Source organism: Gossypium arboreum, chromosome 12 (genome assembly GCF_025698485.1).
Source record: "Gossypium arboreum isolate Shixiya-1 chromosome 12, ASM2569848v2, whole genome shotgun sequence".
Classification (NCBI taxonomy): domain Eukaryota; kingdom Viridiplantae; phylum Streptophyta; class Magnoliopsida; order Malvales; family Malvaceae; genus Gossypium; species Gossypium arboreum.
In genome coordinates this window covers 1,265,877-1,287,855 of record NC_069081.1, presented here as the reverse complement: position 1 = coordinate 1,287,855, position 21,979 = coordinate 1,265,877, and the positions used below count along the sequence as shown (strand labels likewise).

At 30.4% G+C, this 21,979-nt stretch overlaps 3 protein-coding genes and 1 long non-coding RNA gene across 6 annotated transcripts; all 4 read right to left on the bottom strand.

Moving 5' to 3' along the window:
- Positions 1-1,249: 1,249 nt before the first annotated feature.
- Positions 1,250-2,929, bottom strand: LOC108456279 (heavy metal-associated isoprenylated plant protein 35-like). The gene is made up of 3 exons (XM_017754874.2): positions 2,739-2,929; positions 2,549-2,624; positions 1,250-2,436 (listed from the first exon to the last, which is right to left on the bottom strand). The coding sequence occupies exons 1-3, from the start codon at positions 2,787-2,789 to the stop codon at positions 1,667-1,669; spliced, it is 897 nt and encodes a 298-aa protein (XP_017610363.1). The 5' UTR covers positions 2,790-2,929; the 3' UTR covers positions 1,250-1,666.
- A 4,853-nt stretch (positions 2,930-7,782) lies between these two features.
- Positions 7,783-9,219, bottom strand: LOC128285613 (uncharacterized). Of its 2 annotated transcripts, XR_008276121.1 has the most exons (3): positions 9,143-9,219; positions 8,907-9,038; positions 7,783-8,751 (listed from the first exon to the last, which is right to left on the bottom strand). It is a non-coding gene; the product is annotated as an uncharacterized LOC128285613 (long non-coding RNA). The 2 variants fall into 2 exon arrangements; XR_008276120.1 differs by lacking the exon at positions 9,143-9,219 and having other exon boundaries at positions 8,907-9,130.
- A 651-nt stretch (positions 9,220-9,870) lies between these two features.
- On the bottom strand, positions 9,871-11,886 carry LOC108454441 (dephospho-CoA kinase-like). 2 transcript variants are annotated; one of them, XM_017752899.2, is made up of 4 exons: positions 11,578-11,886; positions 11,229-11,395; positions 11,009-11,154; positions 9,871-10,501 (listed from the first exon to the last, which is right to left on the bottom strand). In XM_017752899.2, the coding sequence occupies exons 1-4, from the start codon at positions 11,642-11,644 to the stop codon at positions 10,063-10,065; spliced, it is 819 nt and encodes a 272-aa protein (XP_017608388.1). In that variant the 5' UTR covers positions 11,645-11,886; the 3' UTR covers positions 9,871-10,062. The 2 variants fall into 2 exon arrangements, with proteins under 2 accessions (XP_017608388.1, XP_017608389.1); XM_017752900.2 differs by having other exon boundaries at positions 11,229-11,392; positions 11,578-11,885.
- A 364-nt stretch (positions 11,887-12,250) lies between these two features.
- On the bottom strand, positions 12,251-14,033 carry LOC108457477 (glutathione S-transferase F6-like). Its single transcript, XM_017756562.2, has 3 exons — positions 13,765-14,033; positions 13,612-13,660; positions 12,251-12,942 (listed from the first exon to the last, which is right to left on the bottom strand). Exons 1-3 carry the CDS (start codon positions 13,912-13,914, stop codon positions 12,494-12,496), a joined length of 648 nt encoding a protein of 215 aa, XP_017612051.1. The 5' UTR covers positions 13,915-14,033; the 3' UTR covers positions 12,251-12,493.
- Positions 14,034-21,979: the final 7,946 nt, after the last annotated feature.

The window sequence follows — 21,979 nt, the reverse complement described above, 5'->3', positions numbered from 1 at the left end:
TCGGAATAGTGAGAATGATGAATTGAAGTAACCAATAATTCAAACACTGAGGAATGATGAATTATGCATATTCATTGAAAGGATAAGTACATAGGTATTGCATTATATATTCCCCAACTTTCCCTTCCAAGTTATGTAAAAAGCAAGTATAATCCACCATGGAAATTCTGCTTCAAGATAAAAGGTAAAGATGTGGAATGGGGGATATCACGAAAATTCTGTTGTGACCTATTGGGATAATTGAAACAGACAACCTAGGGTTTAAATTTTAAAATATTTTAATTGAATCCTTAAATTATCAGTTTCATATCAATCAAACCTTCCATCAGTTTAACAATTAAATTGGGCATTAAATATTAGCTTAAATCTTATATGAAATATATTAAAATTATTTGGATCAAATTGTAAATTTTTTGTACCTAGCACATCAACAATTTGGGCTTGGCGAGTTAAATAAAAATAAATTATCAATAAAATTTAGAAGATTATCTCATTTTTTAACACATCATATCTAAATTGTCTATGCGCTAAATATAATCATGTGTACAATTTGATTTGTGTGTTTTAAATATGCTTTCTAATATATCCAAACTACCATTTAACACGTAAATCAACGGCTAAGTTGACGGAAAGGCCCCGCTAATACGATATTGGTTATATTTTTTAGTACTTAATTAAAGCGTTTTGAAAATTTAGACAATAATTTAAGAATATTTGGTGCAATTAACCCTAACCCTTTTTTTCAAGATAATTGAAACAAACTTATCTCTTTGTTATGTGAGGTACCGTACATACATAATAATCCGAATCCAAACATGGTTTTTCGAGCATTTTAAGTGCCTAATTAGCTAAAGTTTAGGGTTAAAGGATTAAACAACAAAAACAAATAGACAATTTTTCAAATTAAACCTAAATTTTCTTTCTTTAGGGAGAAATGGGAACCTACTAATATCCCCTTAGCGTTGAAAGCAAAAGACATACATACAATACAAGCATGTTTTAACCAAAACAATATATATATATATATATATATATAATTAAAATAGCTTCCTAAAACTATATCTTTAAGCATTTCTTATATATATATTGGCCCAAAGCATTTCTTAATATAATATATATTTGGTTAAAATGTGCTTTACTCCCTATACTATTCATATATTTAGATTTAAGTCCTATTTTTATTTTTATATTTTAAAATTTATGTTATTAAAATTTTTCTATTAAATTTATTAAATTTATTGACGCAATATTTTGAAATAACAACTTTATATGGGAAAATGAGATAGAAAGAGAGAGAGGCAACATGAGCAAAATTCTTCTTTTTATGAAATAACAAAGAGGGGGAAGTGAGAGATTTTTTTCTTCAGGCCCTACACTACCCCTTTAAAAGGGCTTTTATAGTGCTTAATAACGAAACCCCAAAAACAGTAGCAAAAATATTACAGACAGACAACATAAATAAAGACAACCTAATAACTATAAAAACCCTACAAACCCCAATAAAAAGCAAAAACAGCTTTTTATTTCTCCCTAAGCAAAAAGTACCCCTTTTTGATATTTTTGTTTTTTTAAATTATTTTGCATCTTACAAAATTAATCCCTTCCTATATCCTCCCTCTTCATTAACACAAAATTCTTCTCTGCATGTACCCCATTTTTTCAACGTTCACATGATTGAGCAGCCACTTTCATCGTCATCGTAATAATCATCTTCACTGAATTTATTAATTGGATCAGACGATGTAGCTTGTGGTCCGTATGGATTAGAATGCATGGCGGGAGCATAATATGAAGAGCTTGAGCTAGGGTAAATGGTGTTGTAACTTACCCCACAAAATGGAGGTCCATAGTACATAGGTGTGTAAGGATACATTGGTTGATTTGTAGGATTTAGATCGATTGAAGCATTGGGTGGTGGTGGTGGTGGTGGGGTATGGTCTGGGGCTGGGACTGGGACTGGGAGTGCCACTGCCATGGCTGACTGAGTGTCACTGGGTGGTGGTGGTGTATCACCGTTGGGACCAGGGTTGCTTTTCTGCCCTTTCTTTTTCTTCTTTTTACCACCAGCAGCAGTAATTTGGGTAGGGTCAGGTTCTTCGCTTTTACCTCCCATTTGGTCCGCTTTTGGATGCTGGTTATCTTTAGCAGAACCTTTACCGCCACCAACACCGCTATTTTTGGCAGCGGCTGGTTCAGGCTTCTTCTCTGCTGAATTATTCTTTGGACCATGGTCACCATCACCAGCTTTTTCTCCGGCGTCTTTTTGCTTGTCATTTGTTTTCCCAGACTTTTTGTGTTTCTTCTCAGGCTTTAATTCCGGCCAAAGCTCAACGTATTTCCCAGACTTGGTCAGCTTCTTGATGAGTGTTTCTGCATCGACGCTGCTAGTGACTGTCACCTTGTGCTGTTGAGAATCTATTTTCGTCTCATAAACACCTGAAAAGAATAATTAAAAGTGAAACAAAAAGAGACTGAAATAAAAACAGTATCTCCATTTCTTAAGAAGTACGTACATACATATATATGTATATATGTATGTACGACGTACCATCAATGGCTTGAAGAACTTTCTTGACTTTCTTCTTGCAGCCTTCACAATGGATGAGGACTTTCAAGACCCATGTCTATAAAACAGTAAAGAAAGGGGGGGTGACTAATTTAGAAAATTAACATTAAATGCATCAAATATGAGCAAAAGAAGAAATACCCATTAGTATATATGTATGTATATGTCTCACCTTATATTTCAGTGCTCCAACAGGTTCTTGATCAGCAGCTTTAGTAGCCATCTCTGAGTGAGAGAGTGGAGGGAAGAGGGGAGGAAAGGAAAGTGTTGAGAGAAGGGGACCAAAAACCTCTTTATAGAATAAAATGAGAAATGATTACATTTATAGGAGAAAAATGGAACTGAAAATGTGATGTACAGTGCAATATTATTCGGCGTGGAACTCTTACTCCCGGCCTTAGCTTAATCACGTGACTTTCAATTTTTTATGTTTTTTTTTTCAAATAGAAGTTGTTCTTTTTACATTTGTCATTTGAGTCCCTGAATTTAAGAGGGGCAAATTAATGTCAACTCAAACACCACAAACAAACACCCTACAATTCAAGCTCACAAACTGAGTCTTTGGGTCAATGTCTAGTACTGCAAAACCAAATGTTGGGATTCAATAAAACTTCATTACTAAAAGCACAACGAGCGCAACAAATTGGGTATTTGAAAATAATAGTAACAAAGGCCATAAATCATCTTAAATCTTATAGGCTAAACAAAACCACCCTAAAGCAAATAAAAGATCAATATCCTCCAATCAAGACTCACACAAATAACACCAAACCTAATAGAGGAGGCTTCAACCATTAGATCAGAGAGATAAAAAGATGAGAAATGGACAATGAAACAACACCCCATAAGCGGTGACACCAAGGTGAAAAAATCATGGAGAACACCAAACTCACTCGCTCCACCCTTAGAACTACTTCCAATAGCTGACGCACCAAGGAAAAGGAAAGGGATAAGGAGCATACACTATCTTGAGACGGTAGTTATATGTTCAGTTTGATCTCTAGGCTATGTGGCATGCATGTATATAAGGGCTTTTAGTATACAAATTATCATTTTGAAATGAAAGTCTTATGTTAGTTGTGGTAATGGTTGATTTTGATCATACCATTTGGTATATAACTTAATGGTACATATTTTGGTTAAGTTTGATGTTATATAAATAATGATTTTGCTTTTGAGTGTTTTGGTATGTTTAAGCTATCAATTAGACTATATGTATTAGTTAAATTTGATTAAGGATGTAGGAATGGTAAGCTAAATGTTAAACATGCTTTATAGCTTAGTCAAACTCATTGAATGGTTTAGTTTCCAATAGGTAAAATGAACTTGTTTTGAGACTGTAATGAAAGCATTTTTGGCGTGGATAGGTGAAATGGATTTAAATATGTTTAAATGTTGAATTGTTGGATTGTATGTTAAAGATTGGTTGGATTAAATGATTAGATACTTGAATTGGTAGTTATTGACTTGGTCTAATAGCTTAATTCTTGTGTAAGGTGGAATGAAACACTTAGGAAATGGTTTGATATAATTGAATTAGGAACCAAATGTGTATTTTGTCAAAAATAGGGCAACGTTTTGATGACGGGCTTTTGACGTCGCAACGTCGTCTGATAGAGAGTGACGTTGCAGCGTTCACATGCATATATTCATGACGCGACTCATGCGATGACCAGATTGCAACAAGGAGATAATGAAGTCATGACATCGTTTCAAGAATTTTAAAACTTCACAATTTAGTCCTAGTTCAAGCTCGGGTTAGCATAAGAGTTTTCTTAAGTTCGTGTAAGACCCATAATTGATTTTATATCATATCATATGCATGTTTTTCTCATTTAATGTATAAGAACATAAATTGAGTATATTTTCGTTCATTGTTACTTTGGCAGCGAGTGTAGTATTCTATAGCTCAGACCCAACAATTGGGTCGAGCAAGGGGTGTTACAATGAGCATATGTAGAAGCAATTAAATGTTGAACTTCCTATTGCAAGATGTATGTTTGAATGTTTTGTTGTGGTACCAATAAGAATACATTGGATAGGCACTTAGGGTGTGATTTTGGCATGTTTTTTTTATATGTCTTAATGTGTTTTAACCATGTGAAAATGATTGGAAAAAGTTTGGTTTGGTCTCCAAGAAATGGATGTTGAATTGGTTTGCATTAGGGGTCATTTTGGGTGCACACGGACTGTCACACGGCCATGTGTTGCATACAGTCTCCTTATACGGCCATGTGAAATCATTTTGAAAGTTACACGGTTGGCCACACGGCCTAGGCTATATCTCATGGCCTGGCCACACGCCATTTGCGTCAACATTGAAATTTCAAAGTTTGAAAAGTATAAAGACTTAAAATGATTCAATTGGAGAATATGGATTAAATCTACAATTGTATGCATAGTATATAACTAGTAATTGAATTTAACCAAACATGTTTAACTACTACTATTTAGGTTTTTGGACTCAAATTTTCAAAATTCAAAAAATACAGGGACTAAAGTGGACTAATACAAAAGCACAAAGACTAAAAATGATCAAATTAAAGTAAAAGACTAAATCCACAACTTTCATAAAGTATAAGGACTAATACTAGAATTAAACCGAAATATTTTAAGCCACAAAATTTAATATTTGATCTACGAACATGTTAATAAAATAAATAATAACACTATCATCTAAATTTTCTGAAATAATCCTTTAATTAAAAGTGTATTCGGTTAGGTTTAGTTCAGTTCTATTTTTGGATAAAAATTGGATCGAAATGCTCTATTTAATTTTTTTAACTTTTGATATCAAAACCATATTAAATAAAAATCGAATATCCAAAACCGATAATTACAGTTCGATTTGGTTCGGTGGTATTTAGCAAAATTGGGCCTTGACAAAAATCAATATCACCTTGTTTTGGACCAAGAAAATTAAATATTATAGTTATTCGTTTTTTTTCACAACATAATACATGCTCTATATTCATTTATACGTGTACAAAGTGAATTAAATAATTAAATTAATATCATAATGATCTATAAGACTATTTAAAAATATTTTAATTTAAATTATTTGAAGTTGTTAAAAAATTAATATTAAATCATTCGTATACCTATTTTGTTGTGTCATTTCTTTCAATTAGTTTAATTAATTACTAGTTTCAATTAATTATAACTGGGTCATTGCACAATCGATTAAATTTTAACAATCAAATATATATAATTGACAACTTATGAATAATTATTTCTTTTATAAATAAAATATTATAAAATTTCATAAACTATTTTTAAATTTAGAATTATGCATATGCACTTATAATTATAATTATTATATTTTAAAAAATATCCACTTACTATAATATAAAACTACACTTTCATAACCTTTTTATGAAATATTTTTCAAACTTTAATTTTTTGTATGATCATATCTAATTTTTTATTAATAATAATAATAATAATAACAACAACAACAATAATAATAATAATAACAATAACTATTCTATTAGGACAATTCCTTTAAACGTAGATTTTTTTCATTTAATTTGATTTAAATAAAACAGATTTCATGTGAAAAAATTGAACCCGAACCTGAATTGTGCATTTTGAGTGATAATATCAGCTCATTACCGAACCAAATAATACAATACCCGAACTGAGCCAAATACATTGGTCGAATTAATTTTTTGGTTTTCTCGATTTTTTTGCTCAACCTTTAACGAGACAAAACACATAATTTAAAGATATACTATTCTATGACCGATGCTATTAGATTAAGTATTTAATTAGCACTATTTTTGAACCTTAAGGGCTTATTTAGACAGTATAGAGTAATTGAATAAAAGCGCAATTACAATAGTGGTAATTACACTCTCTTGTAATTACAAAAAATTGTAATTCCTTAAATGTGTTTGATTGATAGAGTGTAATTACATTTTAAGTTCTTATATCATATTTGGTAGTACAAATTGTAATTATATAGTTACTTTTTAAAAATCTATTAATTATTATAAAAATTATTACCACGATAAAAAAAACCTAAAAAGTAACAAAAATTAAAATCAAATCATTATATGTATCATGTTAATCTAGAAAAATAGTTGATAATATGATTACTAAAAAATTAACAAGAAAAATAAACATTATATACAATTTCATATTTGTTGGGTTATTCCTCTTTAATATTTAAAATAAACTCATTTCATCAAATATTGGTCATTAATCGAGTTATCATCATTTGAATTGATATCATTAAGGTTATCAAGATCACTTTCTTCCATGTACTTTCAAAATATGAATCATCCCAAATCCATCTATGAATAAAATTATGAAATATGCAACATGTCAAGACAATCTAATCTTATTTTTTTATGCTATACTAATGAGATGTTAATATAAGAAATATTTTTTAGAATAACAAGTATTCTCTCAACCACACTTTGAAACTTTGAATGTCTCAAATTAAAGAACTCGCGAGTCGCTTTTAATGCTTGTGTCTAACTCCATTTTCTCAAATATTATTATAACAAGAAAATCTTTTGTTTTGCATAATCAACTTCTACCATATATTATTTTAGTTCATGGTGTAAATAGTAGCTTTAATTATAAGAATTTATATAAACTTAATTTGGAGAAAAACTATGCAAAAGGAAAAATAATATAAAGTTTATAATATATATAACTTTTATAAAACAATTATAAATTATCTAAAAGCTTTCATAACACTTCTTATAAATAATATAATTTTTTTGTCATAATTTAAATTTTTTACAAATAAATTATGGAAATAAAACTATAATTTTTTTAATAAGCATGTTATTTTATAACATATAATATGAACACATAAATAAATTATGCATATACTTCTTGACTATAATTTTTATAAATAAATATATTATATGATTATGTACCATGTAAAGTATTTTTTATAATAAAGCTTTTGAACATAACTTTAAAAAATTTAAGATTTAAATAATATAAATTTTTTGTTATAATTTTATAAAATACAAAAATTATTAATAAATTTTCTAAGATTTATAATATAATAAAATTTTGACCATAATCATCCCAAACACGTGTTCATGCTTATAATATAAAAATTTATAATTTAAACTTGTAAAAAACATTTTTAAAAAAATTGAATTTGAACATAATTACTTATGTAATTACTCAAATTCTTACCCTATTCAAAATATTTAAAAATATAATTAAGATAATCCAATTAAACCAAATTTAGTGAAATCCACCAATTACTTATCCAAATATGCCACACATATATAATTACAAACAAACCTACCTAAAATCACAAAAATCAAGAGTGGCTAATAATTAATAATAACCATTGTTGTGCCTTTGCTCTTCTTGAAGCTGCTTAAAAAGGTATAGTGAAGACCTCGCATATAGTTACAGTTTTCTCATAAGCGGCTGGTTAGCGGGGAACAATAAATAATATTTCTCCATGTCTTTATGTTGTTCAACAATCAGTCACACATACTTCAGTTATTTGCAATATGCCAGTAATTACACGGACCATAAAACAGTTTAATTATGCTCTTAGTCCCTCTACCCTTCACACGTTTGAAATTTAATCCATCTACTCTTTTGATTTAAATTTTGAAGTCCAACAGACAATACCGATAACAGACTTGCGTTGAATTAAATTATATGAAATTTTGGGGAAAAATCTCATAAGAAAATAAATTCATTTTAGAAAAGCAAGAGAAAACCGATATTTCTTATTTTTTATTTTTCTAGTTATATTTTTTACAATTCATAGCCCAATCATGACAGCAACTTTATTTATTTACATGGTTTCCACAAGGCTTTATTTTTTTACAAATGCCACCTAATATGAAGGTCTCTAATGGAGGTATTAATTGAATCTTAATTTTTAAATAATAAAAAAAAGTAGGTACAAAGAGTAAATTGAATAAAAGCAAGAATTAGACCTCATAAAATCAGACATCAAAAGAAGCAAGTGTTCCTTCCCGTCCCTTGCTTTACCCCCATTTCTACTCTGAGAAAATCTTATCAGTTTTGGTTCTCATTTATGTCAAACATCTCAATGAAAAATAGTTATAAACCAACAAATGATAGCATAAGAAAAACCTAGACGTACCCGTATGAAGATAAATCTCTCGATTTGTCCAGTTCATGGTTTCAACAGCCAGACATGAAAGTGAACAACGACCGCAAGTGCCCTTAACAGAAATAGAAATTAACAGAGTTAAACTACAAAATAAATTATACAGCCACTGTAACCTTGCTAGCTTTGAACAACCTAATTCAGTGGTACGAGCGACTTTGAAAAAGAATTGGAAACTTTTTAAGTTAACTGGTATGTATAGATATCTACCCCAGAAAGGAGGATAAGAAACTTTAATGGACTTTGTAAAACACCACCCACTTTGTCTAAGCCAATGGCTCTACCATGCTTGACTTGTGACAACACTTGGCACTCACAATTCATAGGTCTTGCTTTTATGCCCTTTGTACAGAAATAGTGCAAAAGGAACAAGGTTATTATCATTAAAAGTCTTATCACCCAAATCTCAAAAGAAGAATTCAATAAAATCTGATGGCGGCAACAACCTTAATGCGGTATACAACCACACTTAAGGGGACTTAACTCGGTGAGTAGACCACTCATTATGGTATTTGCCTTCAACTAGACCAAAAGAAGCTGTAGAATAGGTCAAGGCAGTCAAGTATGAAGCATATTATACCTGGGAAGACTCAATGAAGGACTACCACAGATGAAGATGATGAATGCTAAGTAGAGAACAATCAAATCATAAAACAAGACAATTAAAAAATGTAGTAGTTAAATTCAAGTATGTTATTCAAGTAATAACAGAAGAATCGGATTTAATTATGAACCCAGGGAAGGATGAGGCGGCGATGGAAGGAACTTACAGAATCAATCCTACAAAGTAATCAGCAGCCAGGAGATTTATGGAACCAAGCGAGCTGAAATACTTTTCCACTACAGTCAATGAAATCTCTTCAGCCTGGTGCGAACCCAGTAAGCCTGCAGTAGCAACAAAAAGGTACCTACTTCTATGGTCCTAAAGTTAAAAGTAAAAACCGACACCAATTCCATAATTTCATTCTATGGCATGAAAATAATCAGAAGCAAGCTCAATTTTACATCAGGCATCGTTGGTCTCGGTAACAATATAGTCAGATTCACATCTAGATTATTAAATGATTATTCAATTTCATACCAAGTAATGTAAAGAGTTTGAAGGCAAATCTAAGTTTCATGGTATAAAAAACTTTGTATATCACAGTTAGCAATTGAAAGAAAACCAACAACATTCTATAACCTTTAAGTGAAAGGTGCAGTAGTGAATTCTTAAATATAAAATTGACAGGAGTAAGCATAATTCATCTTATTTGCTGTTATTTAAAACTACAACAACATCACCTCCTCATCAAGAACAGACTAGATTTATAACCAGTTAGAAACCACAAGTTGGTGCCTTGCTGGTGATTGCAGTACCTATAAATTACCAAAAAAATTTCTTGCCTGCAAGAACACCTATTATCACACCAAGTAAAGCTGACAAGGCTCCATCCCTTGAAAGCCAGAATTCAGTCCATGTCAAGGGCCTTTTGACATGCGACAGTACCTCACTGAACCTTTCCTGCAAGTCTTGACGTGATCCAGTGTTATCTATCACAATATCTGCTTGGCTCTTCTTCAAATCTAGAGACATCTGAGCATTAATCCTGTTCCTGGCATCCTCCTCTGTCGAATTATCTCTTTCCATAAGTCGTCGAAGTTGTGTTTCAGGATCAACCCATACAACAACAATGGGTTTTGTCCACTTATCCATCTTGGCCTCAAACAACAACGGAATGTCAAGAATGATCACCTTATGACCTTTTATCCAAAGCTTCAAAACTTCTAAAAATATGCCAGAAGATATATAGGGAGCCAATAACCTACGAGAAGAAAATTAACCAAATTAAGGAATCAATACAATCTGCAGTTTCAAGACAAGGTAAATGACGGATGATGGTAATCAAGCCTCCGTCCAGATTACCTCCAGGGATAAAAGGACACTTAGATTTTCCGCCATTTAGCCTTGGTGAAAATTAAACATCAAAGTACAAGAATTTGACCTCCATGACTTGAGAACCACAAGGCAACATACATAACTTCCAATAGCCTTTAAATCGTTAAATAGCAACCTCCTAGGAGATCATGATATCAATTTGCTATAACATTGAGAAAATCATGTATACAAAACGAACTAAAGAAAGACAAATTTTACACTAAGAATGCTAATAAAATTTGCAATTTGGAGATAAAATTCTGACCTCCAGGACTAGTATAGACTACCGGATAAGTATAATAGTAGAGAAACAAAGCTTTAAAGCTATTCCAAACATGAATATGTGTTTAAAATAAGTAAAAAAGGAAGAGGATGAAATGAATGAAAAATCAACCGATTAAGGAGTTGACGTTTGGAGACATCAGAGAAGACAATTCGTCCCAATTTCAAACGATCGACTTGGCCATCATCTTGTAAAATGTCCGGTCCGAATGCCGCCACCACTTTTTTGTACCCGCCGGAGTTCTTCTTCAAGGCATCCTGCAAAAAAAAAAAAGCACCAGTTCGTAATTTCATCAAACAGGTGATAGACCCCAATAAAAAGGGAAAAGTACCCGAGCAATGATGTCAGCATCGACGACGGGAATATGGTTGTGCTTGAACATGGAAGAGACGGTACTCTTCCCTGAAGCAATCCCGCCGGTCAGCCCTACTAACCTCATTTTCGCTCCCTGTTTCAGATCTTTCCCTTTGACCAATCCCCTGTTTCCTTCGCCGCCTACTTTAATTAAAAATAATTAACAATCTCCGATTAAACTTAATTAGCAAAAATAGAAGAAAAAAATGAATTTCTTTTTTTTTTAAAGGTAATTTCATATTTGAAAATATTTAATTCCAATTACAAATTAAATTGGATTTCTGATTCAAAAATACAAACATGTAACATATGAGATATAGAAATACCGAAGATAGAGAGACAAAACTGTTGTGTCACCGACACCCTCTGGATCCCAAAACAACCCACCAGCATTTGCCTTTATTTCTGCCCAAAATGGCTCAACTTACCGCCTCATTACACAAACCTGAAAGTGGAGCACACCATAATGCCCTAAATTCGCTACTACTTTTTATGCTATCTGTTATGTCTTACCAGTGACCTAATTCCCGTATTATCACGCTCTTGAATTTTTTTTTCTTAATTTCTTTATTTCTTTAATTTGAAAAATAGAATCCCAGATTTTAGTTAAATCTTGAATAAGGAAATTTAAATATTTAAAGTTTGGGTAAATTAATAAATTTATACTTTAATCATTCTATTTTAAAAAGTTAAAAATAATCATTAAATTAATTAAAAAATTATTTAAATTATTAAATTATTTAAAAATTTTATTTAAATCACCAAATTATTAATTTTTTTAAAATTCGGCTTACAAAACTTTAAAAATACAATAAATTAATACTCATTAATTAATAAAAAATATACTTCAAACCCAAATCCATCTTCCAATAAATATCAAACTTTGATCAGTGATTTTATATATTTTCATTTTCTGACAGCTTTTATATTTTAGATTCTTTTGTTTAAATAAATATTGTATTCTAATCATACTCATACCATAAAATAAAATGAAAATAATTAAGAATATTCAACAGCAGGTGTGAATTATTGTATTAGATGAGTTTTGAACCAACCACAAGCACAAAGTCAATCGACACATAAAAGGACAAAAAACCAAAGAAGAGGGCCCCAAGATTGCAGACAACACTCAAAAAAGTCTATGCGAATTAGACTCTAAACACCGAAATAAACATGCGAATGATTTATTCAACATTGGACTACTGATATCAGCTCTGGTGGGCTCCAAATCGCCGAAGCCTTTCACTGTTTTTGCATAGCGAGGACCTTAGACCAAGCAGGCCTAGCAGTGATCTCCTTCACCCAAGCACAAACATGGGGACGAGAATCAATCAGCTTCTTGGAAGGTGTAGCCAACAAGTATTGAATGGTGGGAAGGTGATGCAGGTCGGCCAAGGTGAAGCAGTCACTTGCCAAGTATTTTGACCGTGTCAATCGAGCCTCGTACACGTCAAGAACTTTGGCAAGCTTACCTTCATTTTCCTCCACGACCGCGGAGTCGGTAACCATGCCCATTAATGGCTTGTAAAACGCCTCCCAGGCTATTTTTGAACATGGAGAATCGAACTGGTGGGCTTCCACTTCCTTCCATAATTGTAAGACAGCCATATCCTTGTTAGAGCCAGGAATTAAGAGTTGGGTCCCCTTGTCGCTGTATTCATGAGCAATGTAATGGGTGACAGCTCTTGACTCTGCAATGTACAAAAGTTAAGGTTAGCTAATCATGAAAAGAAATGATAAGCAACCCAATATCCGTTTAGCATAGGCATGATAAATAAAATAAAAAATCAATTTAATCTCTTTTTGCCATTTTATGAAAGGAAAACTTCCACCCTCTCAAAATTTAATAATTTAATTTAAACTATTTTAATACAAAAAAATTTAATTTCATCCTAGCCCCAGACTGGCTTCGCCCCTAATCTCATACTAATGGATTAAAATTTTAGCTTTAGTCCTTCAAATTTTTTAAGTTATTCTGGCCCCCAACAAAATACATATTTCTCAAGTGAGTAGCTCAAAAAGTTCACAAATAAAGATGAATTTGGATGTGCGGTGAGATAATACAGTATACTACAAAATCTAATCTCACCGCCATCACTTTTTTTTTACTAACAGATAAACTAACGCGCATCAAATCCATCCTAAAATTAATTTATTACTAACTACCTTGTTGAAAAATTTATACTCAAACCAAGCCATATAGAGCAGTAAATCCGCAACACCGTTGCTATTTTAATAATCATCACACTTAAACGCCTATTTTTCTCCGGTTCAAGAGTTTAAGGTTATGAGTAAGTAAAATATAAAAGAAAACAGTAGAACTGCTAAGAAAACTAAGGGTTTGGGTCATAAAAATGCACCGAAGAGCTTCAAGTCCCCGTCTTCAAAAGCAGGAACTTGACCGAATGGCTGTATCAACCGGACGAGAAATATTAGATCCATGGAAAACACGGATTACTAGATAAAAAAGATTTAAAAAAAAAAAACAGATCTGTGATTATCGAAAAACTTACATTGAGGGAAAGGTAGTTTTCGGATTTATGTTCACCAGCAGCCATGTTTATGGGAACAAACTGAAAATCAGTACCTTTCTCGTAAAGGCATGCAAGAACCCTCTGTGTAGCAGTGGACAGAGGGCTTCCGTGGACTTTGATGGCTGCCATAGTTGTTCTATGAGGACGACTGTAACTTTGCTCAAGATGAGATAACTTTTTTTGTTTGTGGGTTTTTGAGCGAATAGAACGTTTTATGCATTTAATTTATAGAGCGTGGTAGGAGGAGACACCTTTCCGTCCTTCTGGAAGTCTCCCATTATAATTAACTTTTGGGTAACGTGAATAGTTGGTCATCCAACTTTTAGAATTTTTTATTTCGGGCACTAAAAACTAAAAATTTTCATCTTAAGCACTACAGTCAAAAAAATTTTCATTTTGGTCCTCCAGGTTAATTCAATGTTATTATATGTTCATTTTAGTCATCCAACTTTAATAAGTTTCTATTTTAGTAACTCATTTCTTTTTTTTTAATTGTATTTTTACAAGAATTTGAGTTATTCAACTACATAGATGAGACCCAAGTTTTTTCTTGTAAAAACTCAGATATTTCATTGGAAAAATCCAAATTTTTCCTTTATTTCTAAAAAATTAAGTTTATTTTTAAAAGTGGGAAAAAGGAATCTAACAATTAAATAGTTTACTTTTAATTTTTGTTTAAATAATCAGTAACTTGTGGGATTTGCTTAAAGTAATTAAAAGATTTTTTTTCCAATCAAATTTAAAATTTTGGAGCTATCAAGACATTTTTACTTGAATATCATACTTAAATAGTATTAGTGTAAAATGGGTGAAAAAAACAACTTGCAATTTATATTTCAGCTATATAAAAATTTGTTATAGAATATAAAAATTAATTGCCAATTGAGTTTTAACTCGATTAGAATGGGTATTGGTAACAATATATAAGAACGTATGTTCGAATGTGCTAAAGTGCATTATCTTCTTATTTATGAATTGGAAAGGGTTATAATTAGTTTTAGGCATTATGTGAAAGAAACCATATATGATCAGAATATATAATAAGTTTATTAAAAAAACTTAATTAATTTATTTATGTTATTTTTCATAATTTATATTGAAATTTATAAGAAAATTAAAATATATTATTCTTACAACACTTCTTTTATTCGAAAAATAGATATGGAATAGCTTATTCACTTGAATTACAGCATGTTTAGTTAGTTGTAATAGCAAACCGAATCAACCTTCCTTATTCCACAATTTGGTTCACTGTATTAGTATTCAATGGAATAGCTCATTCTGGCTTTGATTCTGCAAAAACATCAAATAGCCATGCCGATCTCCCCCCTCGAAATAGCCCTTCTCCACTTCCACGGAATAGTTAAAAGAATTTATATTTCCCAAATCACCCTTCAACGTTTTACTATTTTTCAAGTCACATCTCAGCAATGATTCAAAGTTGCATGAATGAAGAAGCAAATTAGCTTAGATAAAGAAAGTGTTTAAAAATTCCTAGTGTTGATGTGATGTTTATTTATCAGATTTTGGTTAAGAGAAATTCACCAAACACTGGGTTTCACTTTTCCAATTGCATGAATGAAGGACCAAATCTTTTTTAGATAGAAAGTTTAAACACTAGTTTAGGGGAAGAAAAAGGAAAGTCAAGAAAAGGGGTTGAGTTTGGTTTTGGGAGGCAAAATTAGATTATATATTTTTATAATAGTAAACATATAATTTTATTTTTTTATAATTTTTAAAAAGTTAAATTAAAATTTTATTATTTTTGGGACTAAAGTGTAACTTTACCGGTTGGTGGTGGTAGACCGCAGTAGATGACAGTGGCTGGTGCTGAAGGATTGCGACAACTGATGGTCGCTGGTGGTTGATGGTTGGGTTTTGAAACTAATGGAAACTTCTGAATATTTTGATGAATGTTCATCATTTTTAGAGAGAGAAAGAGAGAAAATAATAGAAAGAGAGAGCCGAAGAGAAAACAAAATGAAGAAGAAAAGAACAGTAAAAAGTAAAAGAAAAAACGGTTTTATTTAAGATGGGAATAATATATTATAGGTATGTGAAGGGATATTATATATTTTTAATAAAAATTATATTTCAGGTTTTCCATATAAATTTTGAAACATATAATTATTAAAAATTATTAATATAATTTTTAAACAATTTTATAATATATAATTTATTTATTGTGATTTATGAATATATTTTTATAGATAATTTTTTCAAATTTATTTTTATAATTTAATAATAAATATATTTAAGTTAAATTAATATTATTATTTAATTATTTTATTAAAATTGAAGTAGTTGTGTTGTAATGATTTAGTTTTTCAAAGTCCAAACCCCCAAGAAAAATGGTATGAGTTGTGTGCAATAGACTTTGCTTTTAGGTCAGCTAAATTACCAAACCATTTCTTTTAGTCTTATAAAATAAAATAACTCAATTTTCTTATTTCACTTTCAATTTGGAATAGATAAAAAATTATTTTATTATAAGTCCTGATCATACTTGTCCTTTTTAACACAATGTTTAGAACTACTCATAACCCTTTTCGACCCATAAATAAAAGTATAATATGTTTCAACGCACTCGAACCCACGTTCTTCTACGTTGTCAACAATGCCTATACTAATCGAGTTAAGGCTTAATCGACAAGTTATGTTAAATCAATATAGTAAAAATATCGAGTTAATTTATTAAAATATTAGTCATGTATATACTAATAAAATCCTATCAAACTAATAATCTTGCATTAGGTAAGGATTTTTTCTCTTAAAAATTACTCCAGCTTAATAATAGAATGGCACTGAGTTAGGGACAGAACATCTTGCATTATAAAAATCTAGTGATAACTTAGGATTATTCCTTCACAGGTATAATAATTGAGGAATACTTAATGCCATGTTAGTGTGTCTTTTTCTTATTAGGTGAATATATTAAATAAGTGATTCAACTTAATTAAAAAAGTCATCATATTTTTTTTAGTATGATGAATATATTATTGATATTGATTTTATAGACAATGAAGATTAATTTTTTCGAGATTTGACTCGTAGTTGTTCTTTTTAGTAATGTTTTCTTTAAGATTCAAACTATAGTTCTCTTCTTAAAAGTATAATGTGTCTTACGAGTGCACTTAACACTTGTTAGTAGCCCTCGTACTTTTGTTACTATTACCACCTAAAATAGTTCATTGCTTTAACTATCAAAGTTGAATGGAAGTATATGATTGCAGTGTAACACCCCTTACCCGTATTCATCGCCAGAATAGGGTAGGAGGCATTACCGGAGTTTACCGAATTAATTTTTCGTTAATCTGAGTTAAATACTATTTATTTACTAAAACATGTCATGGTATCCTTTAGATGGGCCTCCAAAGCCCAAAACATACTTCGAGATGGACTAGAATTAAATCGAAACCATAGGGATTTTTCTAAAATCCCAAAGTTTTTTTCTCAATATAACCCTTTATAAATATCTAACCTTCCGCAATTTTTAAAACCGAGACCAATCCAACCAACCAATTCATTTCAATCAATTTAATACAAAATTATACTTCTATTATAATTATACTATTTAACTTACTCATCATTTTTACTTTAATGTATATTCATTAAACAAGTCTTAATATTTATATAATCACCAAGCCTTATACATGCCATATAAATCAAAAGGAAATTTACAAAAGCTACCGGAGATAATCTGGATAGTGTGATCCTCTGTGTTGATCCGATCCTCCGTATACTTCCACGTCAATCTACAAGAGACATTACTCAAATAAGCTTATAAAAGCTTAGTAAGTTCATAGGCATAAAACATAAATCTTACCAAATATTTATACACTTATACTATATACACAATTATTAAGTTCAATTGTCAATCACGGTCATTGGTGAGTTCCTATATAAACTCACTACCACTTATCCATTTCCATTAATTCTTTTGGGCCCATTTGTCATATATCATTCTTTAACCAAATTAGGGAATGGTAAAGGAAAATTGAGTACTTCACTTTCACTTTGCCATAGTATAACTATGGGCTTGCATATGATCACTTATCACTTTTAAAATCATAGTCCCGCCACGGTCTTACATCGATCACATTTATCACTTGTCATCGATCGATAATTGTAGCTAAAGCTACCACTTATCACTTATCACTTGTCACCGATCGATAAGAGTAGCTAAGCTACCACTTATCATTTGTCACTTATCATCGATCGATAAGTGTAGTGAGGCTACCACTTATCACTTGTCCTCGATCGAAGTACTCAAATCCGACATTCCACTCAATTTGATCATTTATTCGATTTTCAAGCTGTTATTTTATTTTCTATTTATCAATAAATATATTTCATCATACATTATATAATTCATAAAATTAACATATAATCATTAAACTTTAACCATATGAACTTACAGGTTGATTTGTAAAATTTGTGAAAATTCGGGACTAATCACTACTTTTTCTTTTCCTCGACTTGCTTGGGTTCTCGATCTATCATTGTAAAATCATTCATTTATCAGTATTGACTCCATCTTCAACCCGCTTATAAGTAATATTATCTATAATTTAATTGTTTACTTATGTATTTTCCAATGTTGTCTATCGGTGTCATAGTCACTAGATTATTTTTATCTTTAGCTACAGAACTACAAATTAGGATCCGCTAATTTTATCTGAAACTAGACTCATATATCTTCTTATCATAAAATTTTTAGAATTTTTGGTTTATCCAATAAGTACAGTTTATTCTTTAAAGTCACCCCTGTTCTGCTGTCTGACAATTCCGACCCTTCTTCACTAAAAATTAATTATCTCTTCGTACAGAATTTGGATGATGTCCATGTTTGTTTCTATTGAAAATAGACTCATTAAGGATTTTAAAAATATAAATTTAAGCCCCTAATTATTTTTCTCCAATTTTTGATGACTTTTCAAAGTCAGAACAGGGGATCCCGAAATCATTCTGACATTGTCTCACAAAATCTATTATATCTCATGATCTACAATTCATATTTACTTACCGCTTTCTTCTATGAGAAACTAGACTCAATAAGCTTTAATTTAATATTTTTTCATCTTCTAATTCGCTTTCTACAATTTATGGTGATTTTTCAAAGTTAGACTACTGCTACTGTCCAAAACTGTTTTAGTGCAAATGCTGATTTCGATTTTTGCCCCAAATTTCACAGTTCATACAATTCAGTCCTTGCTCAATTAATCCCTCAATGAATCTAATTCTTCCCAATTAATGCTTTACCTTAACATTATAAGTTATTTCACAATTATTTAAATTCATAATTTCCACATAAAACCCTAACTTCAAACTTTTTCACCTTTAGATCCCAAACATTCACTTTCTATTCAATTCTTTCAATAAAATCAGCATATAAACAATTTAAAACTCTAATTCCATGCTAAATCATCATATAATTCCAGCACATATTCATATCAACTTTCAATTTCTTTCCTAGAATCAAAACTAATGAATTCAACAAGTGGACCTAGTTGTAAAAGTCATAAAAACACAAAATTTCAAGAAATAATCAAGAATTGAACTTACTTGCAGTAAAAATATGAAAACCAGCTTAAGAAAACCCTTCTATGGTGTTTTTGCTGATGAGAATGCAGAAAAATAATGAGAATTCTAGATAATTCCACTTTAGTCCTAGTTTATTAAGTAAATTTTGCAATATTCCAATTTTGCCCTTAATTCATCAATTTTCCTGCTGATTTCATGCACCTTGTTGTCCAGCCCAAATAGACCTGGGTCTATTTGCCTTTTAAACCCTCTTTCTTTTATCATTTAAGCTATTTAATCATTTCCCATAATTTTACATTTGTTACAATTTAATCCTTTTATTCAATTAACTATCGAAACTTTAAAATTTCTTGTGAAACTTTAATACTAACTTATTAACACTCCATAAATATTTATAAAAATATTTATGGCTCGTTTAAGAATTTTCAAACTCTCGATATCTCGTTTCCGATTCTAATTTAATTTTTTTATTTCTAGTACACTATTCGCTATTTCAAAAATTTTCCTAACTTCACACTTAACTTATATTCACTAAATTATTAATATTTTCTACTCATTTGTCGGATTTAGTGATCTCAAATCACTATTCCGACACCACTGAAAATTCAGGCTATTACATGCAGTGGTCATTATGACTTGGCACTATGAAATTTATGTAAACAAAATAACAAATAACACAAGTTTGTTTACGTATTTTGGTTTCCTTATGTTTGTGGAGTCTAGCTCAATGAGTAATTCTACTATCTTTATTCCAAAATACAACAAGTGAGTCACACTCTATTGTATAGAGATATCACCTTTGTACCTAAAGGTTAGTGTCGAAACCATTTTTTTGAAAAAAACGAAGTCGACTTTATTTTGAAATTGAAAACGAAAAAAAGCGAGTCGCCACCAATTCTTTTTTATCAGGTGTGATCGGATCACCTCGTAATTTAATTGTTTTAAATAAACGGTTTGATTTGTTAAAACAAAGATTTTGGTCTACGAAAATTGAGAAAATGGGTTCGGGAGTCTGTTACATGCGAGGAAGGATTAGCACCCTCGACACGCCCAAAATTGATATCTAATGGATTAATTAATGTCTTAATGTCGATAATTGAAGTTTTGAAAAGGTTTTAAAATAAGATCCCTTTTTTATTGACGTTCATTTTAAAAATGCTTGAATTAAGTTGAAACGAGCATCAAGGGCCCAATTGTCCCGATATAACAAAATGCGACATCCCGTAAGTTAGGATGCGATGTTTGAATCCTCAGGAACAAGTTTGCCTTTAATTTTTATCGAAACTTTGTGTATTTGAAATCTAAAAAGATATTTGGCTATTTAGGTTTAACAAGAAAATCGAAACCCCGTAAGTTAGGGTACGATTTCTTGAATTCCCAAAATGCAAAATATTGATTTATTTTGAAGATTTTCCTTTTTGAATAATAATGAGTGCAACACTTAACAAGGTGCGTTTATTTTGTTTGGAGTAACATAAAACAACCTATTATGGATATAAAAAATCATGACCTTTGAAGCGATTTTAATGCAACTAGAATGAATGATGATATCAAACATGGCATAATAATTTGCGAATAGAATGTTACAATAACGAATCACAATGACATGAAAATACGGACAAGCGAATTAACACATAATGACAATAATCACACACAAGTTATTTTGACATCGATATTAACGAACAAAAAGAATGAAATGGAATAATATATAAAACAATTTGAAGTAAATAGTATAAAACAATTTAAAATAAATGATGTGTAGAGCAACTTAAAATAAATAATATACAAAGCGATTTAAACTAAATAATTTAAGATAATTTAAAGTAAATAAAAGACAATTTTAAATGAATAATATATAGAAAAACACGTTTAAAATAAATACTATAGAAAGCAATTTAAAATAAATAGAATAAAACAATTTAAAATCATTTAACATACAAAACAGCAAAATAATATATAGAACAAGTTAAAAAAATAAGTGATAAATCAATTTAAAATAACATAAAAAGTTTAAAACAAATAACATGTGAAAACTAAATTTAAAACAAGTAATATATAAAATATATATAAAAAGTTTAATGTAAGCAATATATGAAATCTCAAAATTAATGATTATAAAAGGTTTACAATAAATGATAAAAGAATTTAAAATAGTTTACATATAAAATAGTATAACTAAATAGCGTATAAAAAAACTTAAAATAGATAATACATATGTAATGGTTTAAAATAAATAAGGTATAAAAATATTTCAAGTATAGTAGTTAAAATAAATAACATATGTAAAATATTTAAAATATATAATAATTTAAAATACATAAGACGTAAAAAGAGATTAAAATGAGTAATAGTAAAATGATTTAAAATAAATAATATATAAAAAGCTTAAAGACCTAGATGAAACACACTAAAACAAATGAGGGACTGATTGGGAAATATCCCAGCCCTCATGCGTTGCGTTTCGAGATGGACCAAACTAAAGCAAATACAAAACATGCGGCAAATTTTAACAAAAAAAAAAACAAAAGAAACAAATAAAGGTCAGATTGTAGCGCGCCCTAAAAATAAAGGGACCAAAGGGATAAATATCCCCAAAAGTGCAAAAAGCATGGATCCCCCTAGAGCGGGTTGGGTCGCGCGCGGGCATGCC

What these genes read in the sequence shown, in the direction of transcription:
- LOC108456279 (XM_017754874.2), bottom strand. Translation starts at nt 2,789, where the DNA reads ATGGCTACTAAAGCTGCTGATCAAGAACCTGTTGGAGCACTGAAATAT. An exon ending in TTGGAGCACTGAAATATAAG is followed by an intron (nt 2,625 to 2,738) that starts GTGAGACATATA and finishes ACTGTTTTATAG; the next exon opens with ACATGGGTCTTGAAAGTCCT. An exon ending in AGTTCTTCAAGCCATTGATG is followed by an intron (nt 2,437 to 2,548) that starts GTACGTCGTACA and finishes TATTCTTTTCAG; the next exon opens with GTGTTTATGAGACGAAAATA.
- LOC108454441 (XM_017752899.2), bottom strand. Translation starts at nt 11,644, where the DNA reads ATGCTGGTGGGTTGTTTTGGGATCCAGAGGGTGTCGGTGACACAACAG. An exon ending in GTTTTGTCTCTCTATCTTCG is followed by an intron (nt 11,396 to 11,577) that starts GTATTTCTATAT and finishes TTTTAATTAAAG; the next exon opens with TAGGCGGCGAAGGAAACAGG. An exon ending in AAACGTCAACTCCTTAATCG is followed by an intron (nt 10,502 to 11,008) that starts GTTGATTTTTCA and finishes TTCTTCTCGTAG; the next exon opens with GTTATTGGCTCCCTATATAT.
- LOC108457477 (XM_017756562.2), bottom strand. Translation starts at nt 13,914, where the DNA reads ATGGCAGCCATCAAAGTCCACGGAAGCCCTCTGTCCACTGCTACACAG. An exon ending in AAAACTACCTTTCCCTCAAT is followed by an intron (nt 13,661 to 13,764) that starts GTAAGTTTTTCG and finishes CGGTTGATACAG; the next exon opens with CCATTCGGTCAAGTTCCTGC. An exon ending in CGGGGACTTGAAGCTCTTCG is followed by an intron (nt 12,943 to 13,611) that starts GTGCATTTTTAT and finishes TGTACATTGCAG; the next exon opens with AGTCAAGAGCTGTCACCCAT.